The following is an 11,243-nucleotide window of genomic DNA, read 5'->3' as shown; positions in this document are numbered from 1 at the left end:
TGTAACATTAGAGGTTGGGTTGCTGTGAGATGTTGCAGCTCCTAGATTTTTTAAGAACATGAAGCTGCTGTATCTGCCAGCTCCTCACTGCTTTGTAGAATTGGGTCCCACAGAAAGACAAATAAGTGTCAGGGCTGCGCTTAGGGGCCAGAAACCCCCCCAGCCTCTCCAGCTCCCTCCTTCCCCCAGCTCTTAATCAGCCAGAAACCGTCTGGGCTGATTAGGTAACGGCTCTTGGCTCTCGCCAAAAAGCATGTGGCCGCCAAGCAAGAGGGTTTTGTTCATAGCCTCATGGGGCAGTGATGGAGGAGGAGGGCCCAGAGGAGCGCGCCCTCTGTGCTGGGGGGTGGGGAAAGCAGGCCCCACGTGACAGGATGCTGTCACGCATCAAGCTGTTTCCGATGCTTCGTGAACCTTGTCCTATTTACCAATGCCAGCCCAGATGGGCTTGTTAAGGACCTTGAGAGCGGATCGCAATGTGTATCATTACTGCAGCCACTCTGCTAGACCCAACCAGCATGAGCACCCAGTGCAGTCAGATCTGTCTTTAATTCATGGGCTACCCCCACGGCTTAGCCAGTGTAAAGCAGACTTGGCAGGGGGCTGACGGCTGCTCATAGTCGCAGCCGATTTGAGAGGGGCAGGGTGGGGGGGCTGGGGAGAGGCAGCTATAGGCAGATGGCGTGGATGGGGGGGGGTAGCATTTTAGAGTGAAGAGACTGGAAAGAGTCTTCAGATGCCTGGGCTGATGTGCCCTCCTGCCATGATGCAGCTCACCACCCCCCCCCACTGCAGCTGACTTTTTAATCCACAGCTCACCATGCTTCAGGCCCCCCCCCCAACACACACATCAGGCTTTGAGCTTTCCTGGCACGTAGAAGGAAGGTGCAGCAGATGTGGGATCGAGGTATAAGCAAGTTTAGATGTGATCTAGGAAGAAGGAGGTTCATCGCCTAGTCACTGCGAAGGCTTGTTTGCCAGTGCTCTGTCCAGCACTGGCTGCAGATCACTGTGACCCTATTGGCAAAGGTCATGACTGATAACAGGTGGAATTTAAACCAGGCCCTGAATTCTCAAGCTTAATTCCCAGGACACACTGACCATACTGATTTTATGACATTTAGCCAGTTACTTAATTAGGTTAGATCAAGCAGTTACAGCAATCTACATAGCAGGTCTATTAAACATGAAAGTCCGTTAAAGGATAGACTATTTTTAAACCTTCACGTGAAAGTAACTTTGGCGTCCACCCAGTTCCATCAGCCGCCCGATATATACGCCCTGTACTTAAAGCCCCCTCCCCCCCCCCAAACAGGCAGGTCCACAGTGGACAGTAATTACAGGTAGCAGCTGGCTCTGTTATGACATGAGAAAGGGGGCCTGTGTTTGTTAATTATTCATGCTGCAGGATGGGCCTGCAGTGGGGGGTGGGGGGGGGGGGGCATCCACGTGGAGCTGTGAGGATTTCCCTTTTCACATGAACGCCTGCCCCAGAGGAATTAGCATTAGCTGTGGTGGGGGGGGGCGGAGGAACGACAGCAGTCCAGGAGGGCACTGACCCCCCCCCCCCCCAGCTCTGCATTATTAAAGGTGTCACTTTATACACTCCACTGTATCAGCTTCCCCCTGACCCTCCCACCTATGTCGCATGATATTTGCGGAGCCCCAGACTTCACGCGTGGCCCGTCTTTGAGCAGTGCAGCCAGCAGGCCGCTCCGTGATGCGTTCCATCTGAGGCTGCTCACTTTCTCCCCAGGGAGGGCTCACCTTTCACAGAGACAGGCACGATCTTTGTGCTGCTGCTGTTGGCCCGCCTGGAATCGCTTTAGAGTAACAAGGGTTAATGATACTACCAATGGCATCCTTTCATCCTGTGCACATGATCACATCTCACTTTGGTCACACAGCCTGCTTTACCTGGTAATGGAGAGTGTGGAAAGAAGCAGCATAGGGAAGAGACTTGGCATTAATACCCAGGTGAGCAGAGGGGACCTCCGCAGTGACACTCGCTCACTTCCCAGCTAACACCACCATTGGCCACCTCTCGTGCCCATCAATATTACCGTCTGCGGATTTGCAGATTCACACACCTAAACAGGAAGCGGTCCAGACCACAACCTGACATGAGGGGTTTAATCCACAGGATGACAGACACACAGAGACGTGTTTACATCATTCATCATTTATTGTATTTCAACAAAATACTGCATATAAACAATAACATTTGTGTACATGTCATGACTTGAGAGCAGCTGTCACACGCTGAATAAACAGGACAGTCTCAGAGTGTCATCCTTCACACAGTGAAATGGGGGGGGTAACCAGGATCTCCATCATCATCATCATGCAAAGCACATGCCTGAGCCAAAGCCCTTAGTGAGAAACACTGCAGGCTTACACTGAATCGGACTTGACACCTTGTGACTGCTCTGCCCTACCCACCGAACGCTGTGGGGTATTTATAGTGAAACCACATCTCCCTACGGACTCTGTTCACGCAGCCAGCGTGTGAAAAGCTCCTCCCAGGCCAAATCACTGCTCCGTGGTGTCTTGCATATCAGCGTCCACTGGGGCGGCGCCGGTGTCCTGTGGCGGGTCCCCGGGGAGAATCTCCATCACCGTTTGAAGCAGTTGCTCGATCTGTTCCTCTGTCAGCCGCTCCTCACTCTCCTCCACCATCTGCGTCAGGCAGGAAAGTGCAGGGAGAATCAACGGGCTGCGACCACACACACACACACACACACACAGCGCTTCCACAGTTTAAATCCAATGTATGAAGGAACTTTGGCTTTCAAAATTTAAATGCTGCCATGCTGTATGCAAACTTTATTCTGCAAAACTTAAGCCTTGTGGTAATATGATGAACATACAGGCACATATTACTACACATCAGCCTGAGATAGACAAGGCAGCGAAGACGCATGAAAGGTCTGTGTAGACCCCCCCCCCCATCTTCAAGGTTTTAAAATTCTAAAAAAGAAAAAAGTCTTGGTATTGAATTGGGATATTCATAGAATAGGAATACATATTGAACCTAGGTATCATGATATCGTATCGGGAGGTCACTGGTGATTCCCATCACACACACACACACACACCATGTCCAAGATGCCCCAAGATCACCTCTAACCACACCATTAAAGTGCTTCAAAACGACACCATAAACTGCCTCTCCTCCCATTTTAAAATTACTGCATCAGTACCGGAGAACCAGCCAGAAAAACAGGCCCAAAATAGCCACTCAGACTACAGCTGTGTAGCTGATAGCTGACCAGGTACAAAGGGTTTCATCCCAATAGGGTCAGGCCCTTACAGCCCAGCCAGTTATTTTTGGCACTGTTAAGCAGGAAGATTCTAAGAGGTGAAGTCATTGACTAAAGTCAGATTCTCTGGTGGTTAGGGGCCAGCACCCCAGCAGTCCCCGCCCAGCCCGGCTCTACGCCACGGGGGACATGGACGACGCCGTGACTCGGCAGGAAACCTCCCAGGGCCCCAGCGATGAACCTTTACTTCTCAGCAGGATACAGCAACAGATTTGCAGTCACATCCAAAGCACAGATCTGCAGGGAGCCCCATGGCCCAGCAAAGACGGCACTGTGCCGTTAGCGTTTCCGCAGGTCGTGGGGTTGCAGGCATGCATCTGCAGGTACAGGCAGACGGGCAAACATGTGCTCCACAGGAACCAGCTGCGGGACGCCAGCCTGCGCACCGCAGGAGGCCTGTCACCACACGCAGCACCTGCAGTCAGACCACCTTACACTCCACCCTTATCACTCTGGTTCCACCCACTCCATTGACAGGTGGGTTTCCATTGGTCTAATCGGCGACTGACGCCACAGAGAACCTATGAGCCCACAGAACTCTGGATGATACATGGGGGTGGGAAGAAAGTACACAGTAAAAGGTTATTGCCATGAACGCATTGACCCTGTTGGGTAAGGAGAACTTGCAGCCCCCCCCCCCTTGCTGTCATGCTGATGAACGCTTCTGTAAGGGGTAGGACCGCTCTGAACCCTGTTGTTAAAAAAATCACTGTTAATTTCTGCGCTGAGTTATGACAGACACCTAGGATCAGGTGGTGTTAAATAGCAGCGGGGTAATAAAGCACCTCAGACAAAAACCCTTTCTATATGTAACACACAGACAAGCAGGCAGACAGATGCAGACGTGATGGATTTCTATGCCGTCCAGGCCCAATGTTACTTATTTTTTAAAACAGACTCGTAAAATATGTGGTTAGAAAGCTGTGAGTTTACATATATGCATTTTATTGAATTTGATTTGGAACAGCGCTACAGCAAGCAGCACCACCCCCAAAGCTAGCAGCCAATAAGAGAGATAAGTGAGGTGACCCCCCGAAGCTAGCAGCCAATCAGAGACAAGCGAGGTGACCCAGCACATGGAGAGTGTGAGAGGGCCAAGCAATGGCGAGGCTCTTGGATGAGCGGGCCCACAGGCCGGGGCTTCGCATCACAGCCCCCCGGCAGAGAGGCAGTCGAACCAGAGAGCGCGATCGATTGCCTACAGATACCGGCCGCACATTTTCCCTACCGCTAATCCCCGGCCGGCAAACAGCTGTACCGCCTTCCTAAAATAAGCAAATACGGAGACGGCATGTATGACATAAGCAAATACAGAGACGCCTGAATATGAAACAAGCAAATAGAGAGACGATGGTGCATATGACGTATGCAAATAAGGAAATGGTGGTGTATACGACATTAGCAAATACGGAGATGACAGAACACATGATATAAGCCAATACTGACCGCAGGGGGAAAAGCGTGAAGGGTTTCAGCTCCATGAAAACCAAACAGGTACCGTCCATCGACTTGCTTTAATGTGCGTTACTAATGTATTGACGTGGCCGTCCGGCGAACGTTCCAGCAAGTACCAGAAGGCAGGGGGGAGATGGTGGGGAAGGGAGGATGTGTCGCAGTATGATGGAAAAAAGAAAAGGAAAAAAATAATAATAATTTTTTAGAATCTGGCAGCTTGAAAGTGAATCCAAAGGGAAGCTGTCCGGCCACACGGCTGGCCAGCGGGGAGGAAAGTGCACGTCATTCAGAGGACGATCAGGCAGTAAATTTGACAGCCAGTTTACAGCCATAAATTAATGAACTGAAATCCGGCCTTTCCCTGTTCTTCAGAGGGTCTGCACTATATCCACGATTTAAAAAGAAGCATAAGAGGTGTTTGCTGCATATCCTCAGCACCACTTTCCACTACCTGAAGCCTCCGTGGAGGAAGGGAATTGGATCCTGGTTGCAGCGAGGCTGTCCAGTGCTTCCTACAGCCGCTGCCTGGGGGCCACGGCCCCCCTCCCCCTGCCCCGCGGGACCAACGGGCCCCACACGCTTGGCACGCTGATACCCTCCCAGTGTTTTGAGGAATCCCATCCCTCGTGTTTATGCTGGATGGAGCTCCGCCACAGACTCCTCCAGATAAAAACTGGACTGCACTCCAAAAATAATAATAAAAAAAACCACAAGCTAAAACGGAAAATCTGCCGAACGTGGGTGCTGACTGTCAGACAAACACTCCAGGCTGGACCCAACCGGGAAACCTGAGCCAACCAGCGCTCGGGGGTCATCGGCTTCTGAGGGTCTTGGGGGAAAAGTTAGGTGGTGCCTCGCTTTAGACAGTTCAACTGGCCGGCCGTGAACACAGGACATCCGTGTGGAAAGAGTCCACAGCACGGGCCTGGGAACCCAGGGGACGGACGTACTGGCAGGGGACAGGGAGGCAGACAGAGGCAACGAGGAACAATCACTAGGAAACACCTAGATATATGATTTAGAGCAGATGGGAACATGAGCCCCCCCCGCACAAGGCTAGCCATTGTGTGTGTGTGTATGTGTATGTGTGTGTGTATGTGTGTGTGTGTGTGTGTGTGTGTGTGTGTGTGTGTGTGTGTGTGTGTGTATATATGTGTGTGGTCCTGGGGTCCTCCACCACCCTCCCACAGGACATCTGGCCAGAGGGAGATGCAGAAGCGAGCCGCTCACCAGCTGGATCTCCACGGCTGTCAGCGGCCGGTGGTTCAGGAGTTGCAGCTTCTCAGCCCTAGGAGAGAGAGGGAGATTGAGAGAGCACTCGGCATTTCAGGGAAGCCAGAGAACCTTCCAGAAAAGGCACACGAACGGGTGGCACAGCGGCGTGCATCTGCACCCCCACGCCAACAATGCTGGTGATGATTCTGAGAAGCAGCACACCCAACACAAGCTTAATGTCATAACATTACAAGCCCCCTCTAGTCAGGCACATTCTTTTATAAACGCAGCCAATGTACACAGGCAGACATGAGCACAGTGCAACCCAGCATAGAGAAGAAACCTACGGGAAGCCTGAGCCTCAGGTCCTTCCTGTGGACAATGAAAGACACTTGTGGCGCCCCCTACTGTCAGGGCACCCAGTACCACCCTACAGACAAACACCCATCACAAACTGGAGGACATACAACTCAAAATAAACTCAATGTCATTCCTCTGGGAGGCCCTCCAGCCCTATTTACTGCATGGACACCTGCCATAAATTTTAATCTCATTAATGCAGAAAGAGAATGACGACACGTATTCTGCTAATAAAAAGTTCACTTGTTCCCAACGTTAAATAGAATGCTTGCACATTTTATTCGCGGTTTAATCATTCTAGCAACTGTCAGTTTATCACTATAATTGCTTTGAAGACACAAATACAAGACAATTAGAAACCGTTCTACAATTGTAATAAATATAGTGTAAAATACCAAATACACAACATTAACCCCTATTGGGAAAACAAGGTCTTTAGCCAATATGTGGCTTAAATGGAAAAAAAATGTAAATTAAGCAATGCATTCAATCAACAACTTACTGAAGACAGACTCTTGTTATTTCTACAGCAAATTAAAAAATGAAATAAATGGTTTTGCTCTCGCATGCTGGCTAACACGCTACAAAACGGTGACCGAGGAGAGTCACCCCAGCTCAGAACCCCTGTAAAAACACAAACGTTGTTGTGATTTTTCACGTAGTTTTCAAATGGCTTCTGGCCCGAAGCATGTGGCGGAGACCCAAGAGAAACAGCAGGCGTATTAGGCCCCAACAGCGCTTACTTCGTTAGCTTGTGTGGCAGCATGGCACTGAGGAAATCCTTCACTACTTCAGGACTTTGACGGCTGCAGGGGGTCTTGGCCAGGTACTTCATGGTCTGATAAGGAAGCGGGACGCATGGGGGGAGGGGGGGTCTGAGGTGAGGGTTCAACAGTGCACATTACACAGACACATTGCAGTGGGAACCCTGAGGGTTGGAGGACAAACAGCTACAACCCTCAGGGTTGGTTACACTCGACGCCGGCAACCTTACATCCACCAGGGACAGTGCGAGAAATTGCCTTGGTCAGCTCCTTAGCTGCTGGTCTTGTGTTTATGAGGTTATGGTCTGAAATGTTTTACACTTGCTACTCCTAAGAGGCACCAAAGACAAAACATCAATTACATGTGTGTATGTTTGTGTATATAAAATATATATTTTTATTGTTAATTCTGTAATACTGCTGCAGCATTCTCTATATTCTACCCAGTGCACCACTTCTACTGTGCTCTGCCACAATTTACTTTGCTACATCATACTAAATTTTCTGTTATACGTTGTTGGATATCTTGTAGTAGTTAGTATTTTGTACTTAGCATTACAGCTGCATGACACTGGAAAAATTACAAATATCATGATGTGATTTTAAAAAATATTGCAATATTTATAAAACAAAAATAAATTTCTCCCACAAACCCGTCTATGACTGATGTACACAGCAAGGATGAAAATGATTATGACTGGTTCAGAGAGCACATGCAGAGCTCATGTAGAAGTAGTAATGGTTTTTTAACATATACTAGATCAGGGGTGTCAAACTCCAGTCCTGGAGGGCCGGAGCCCTGCACAGGGAAAGAGTTAAACTACACTGGGCTCCGGCCCCCCAGGACTGGAGTTTGACACCCCTGTACTAGATAAAACAGAAAAGGAACAATCATTAAAATTGCAGTTTTGTTTCCTATGACAGAGTATAAGGCTACGTTCACACTGCCAGCCACATCGTTCAATTCCGATTTTTTGCTCAGATCGGATTTGTCTATCTTGACGGTTCATATTCATAACTACAAGTGACCTGTATCTGACTATAATGTCAAAGCATCGGTCCTACGAAACGTCACGCATGCGCACATTGATACGTTTTTACACGGGTCAACTGCGTCACCAACAACAAAAAAACAGTCATATCTGTGGGGCGACTCATGGCATTAAAAATGGAGGCGTTAGCAGCTCCCACATGTATCGCATTTTGCTCTGGAGGACGACAGTGAATCAGCTGCACATGAGCAGGTTGAAAAGGAGAAAAAAAGTCAGGCGGCTATTTTTTTCTGCTTTCGCAGTTATTGCTGGAACTGCTGCACCAAGAGATGTGTGGGTACAAGAAAGGATCCAGCAATGGTGGGACCGTGACGTGGATGGATATACAGATGAGCAGTTTGTAGAGAACTTCAGAATGTCAGAACTTCAGCGCTTGCATATAAACAAAAAGCCACATGAATTCCGATCTGAGCGTTCACATTCAGTCGGCATGGCCGCAAATCGGATACGTATGAGATTTAGTACCACATATGAAAGTGACACAAATCTGATTTGAAAAGATCAGATTTGCGTGTCCACACAGCCCTGAAAAGATCAGATCTGTGTCACATTATGGCAAAAAATCCAATTTGAGTCACTTCAGCATGGCAGTGTGAACGTAGCCTCAATGTTTTAGCGAAACTTTAAACCCCTGTGCTTAGCAAATTTCATCACCAGCAAAACTATAAAAAAATAACGCTACTTATGCAAACATACCACGGTGTACAGAATGAAGGTATGCGACATTTCAGATCAGCTAACTGTTGCATTCCTTACGATATGAGAATTGCATGTGCATGACCTGTGAAGATGCCCATTATACACGTGACGGCTATGATGCGTAAGTGAACACGTTGCAATCGAGTACAGACGCAGACTGGTCTGCTTCCAGCCCAAGTAGCGAGCCGGCTGTTAGCCCTCCGCCCCCGGGACCCGGCTCACCTCATACATGATGGTGTTGAGGTTCTGCTGTCCGCTGCTGTGCTTGCTCTTGCTGCTCTCTTTCCGCTGCTCCTTCAGGTCGGCCAGGAGCTGGTACACCTGTGAGCAGGAGCATATTAGTGTGCAAAGCAAAAAACGCCGTCATCTGGGTTTTTGAAGAACTCGCTGGGTGCATACCTCATAATTGCTGAGTAGAGCGGCATTGGCATCCTTCCTGAAAGACAATCAGGGTGGCATCAGGACAGGCGGGCACTGTGCCGTTCAAGCACGTCCATCTGTAAGCAGGCGTGGCTCACGAGATGCAGCCTACAATCAAACTGCTCTTCCCTAGACAGGACTGCTGAGCGACACGGAAATATCGCCCTTACACGAATGCTGCATTGTTCCTGTCCTTTTACCCACAAGTGTTTGGACTCAGCATTGGTTTCACTCATAGGCTGTATAATTCTGAGGGTGTCGCAGTATGAAACTGCACTGCAATAGAGCATCAGGGCCCAGAGGGAACTTCTGGCTGGCTCTCAGAACAAACTCCGAACCCAGAAAAAGCCCGAGCAGCCTTATCCTCAGCTCAGTGCCAAAAGATGCTTCCAGGACATTTACCCGCAAATACAAATGTGATACCTTGCAAATGCATACACAAGTTTCCAATTCATGCTTCAGAGAAAACTCTATTGGGGTCTCATCATCAAACCCAACTGAACCAATACCGTTTTATGGGCAATTTGAGCCATACAGAGCACCAAATCCTGGGAGCCAGGGACAAATCACTCTGGTCTCATTTGCACTGAGATTTTGGGCTGTATTTTAAACACCACAGACCCTGCTGCCTATTATGAAAGAAAGACATTTATAGAAAACGTGACCCATTTAACAGTTTATACATAGTCTGGCCTGTCATCAATGTACTAAATGACCCGTTATTGTTATAAAATAATCATTGCGTCATCGAGGCCAGTTTGCCACCAAAGTTGCGACGCCTCCTAGCGGTCAATGTCCCTCATCTCTTTTTAGTAGCGTCATAAATAAGAGAAAACAAAGCAAACAAAACCAAGTACGGCGTGTTATATTAAACTAACAACGACTAAAATAAAACTTATTTATCATTACAGACTAAAAACTGTTACTACCTCAACGCAGCTAATAAAAATATTAAATCCACGCAGATCGCTTATACGTGCTAAATACTGGTGAAATTAAGGGTTACCATTCATTGAATGATCCATTATGAAAAAAATGTTTCACAACTAACTGTACAAAAGATAATTAAAAGCATTTTGTTCTGCGTTAAGTACCAATATTAAGTGTAAATAAAACGGTACCAGCTACAGTACGACGAGGGGAGCTGCGGCTACCGAATAATGCAACGTAAACCACCAATAAAACGCACAAATCACACTTAAATGTCGTATATATATCCTGAATAACTAAATGATATGTATATGTTTAAAACTAAATAATTCCTAGCATACAATAGAGAAGCTAATCTGGCTATATTTTTAATGCCGGTCAGCCACTCAACCATGAAGTTGTGCACTACTCCCAAACAGCGGCCGCTCGGCAGAGAGAGGCCGGTGCACAGGTGCCCAGGGGCGGCCTTCAGCACGCAGGCAGAGCCGCTAGCGGGGATCTCGAACTTACACCTCCATCCGGAAGCCTCTCCACTCCACTCGGTCCGTCACTCTTTACCTTCCGGAGGCGCATAAGCGCTTCTCAGGAGTTTATAGTTCCTACGGTATTTCATACGTCACTGTGCCGTTTTATTCAACACGCTTATTATTCAATAAGTTTAATGAACTACAGTAACATGCTTCAGCTTTTATGAGCCGCGATACGTATGCTAACCTTGCGAAAGGCAAATGTCTGCTTTGTTGGACAGAAAACTATAAAAACTTTTTCAACGTTATTGTCATTTCTGTAAACCTGCTGTCACGACTGTCCCTTTAACATAGGAGTCATGAAAATCTGGCAAAACCTGATCGAGCATTTTGTGCTGTTTATTTTTAATGAAGGCTGTGGCGCTACATACTGAATTATGATTCATTGCGTAAATAAGGCCACTTAAAATTAATAAATTGTTTTACATGGCCGCCCGCCTCAATTTTTTGGTGCCGCTTCGATTTTTTTTATATTTTATATTTTTCAAAAAATCCGTT

The 11,243-nt window shown here is 47.9% G+C and overlaps 1 protein-coding gene across 1 annotated transcript; it reads right to left on the bottom strand.

The window, feature by feature from the left end:
* Positions 1–2,166: 2,166 nt before the first annotated feature.
* Positions 2,167–10,932, bottom strand: crcp (calcitonin gene-related peptide-receptor component protein). The gene is made up of 6 exons (XM_023845435.2): positions 10,729–10,932; positions 9,268–9,304; positions 9,091–9,189; positions 7,097–7,191; positions 6,009–6,066; positions 2,167–2,679 (listed from the first exon to the last, which is right to left on the bottom strand). The coding sequence occupies exons 1-6, from the start codon at positions 10,734–10,736 to the stop codon at positions 2,533–2,535; spliced, it is 444 nt and encodes a 147-aa protein (XP_023701203.1). The 5' UTR covers positions 10,737–10,932; the 3' UTR covers positions 2,167–2,532.
* Between the last annotated feature and the right edge of the window lie 311 nt (positions 10,933–11,243).

This window comes from Paramormyrops kingsleyae, chromosome 17 (genome assembly GCF_048594095.1).
Source record: "Paramormyrops kingsleyae isolate MSU_618 chromosome 17, PKINGS_0.4, whole genome shotgun sequence".
NCBI classification, from domain to species: Eukaryota; Metazoa; Chordata; class Actinopteri; order Osteoglossiformes; family Mormyridae; genus Paramormyrops; species Paramormyrops kingsleyae.
Note: the sequence above shows the minus strand (reverse complement) of the source record. Positions and strands in the feature narration are given on the sequence as shown.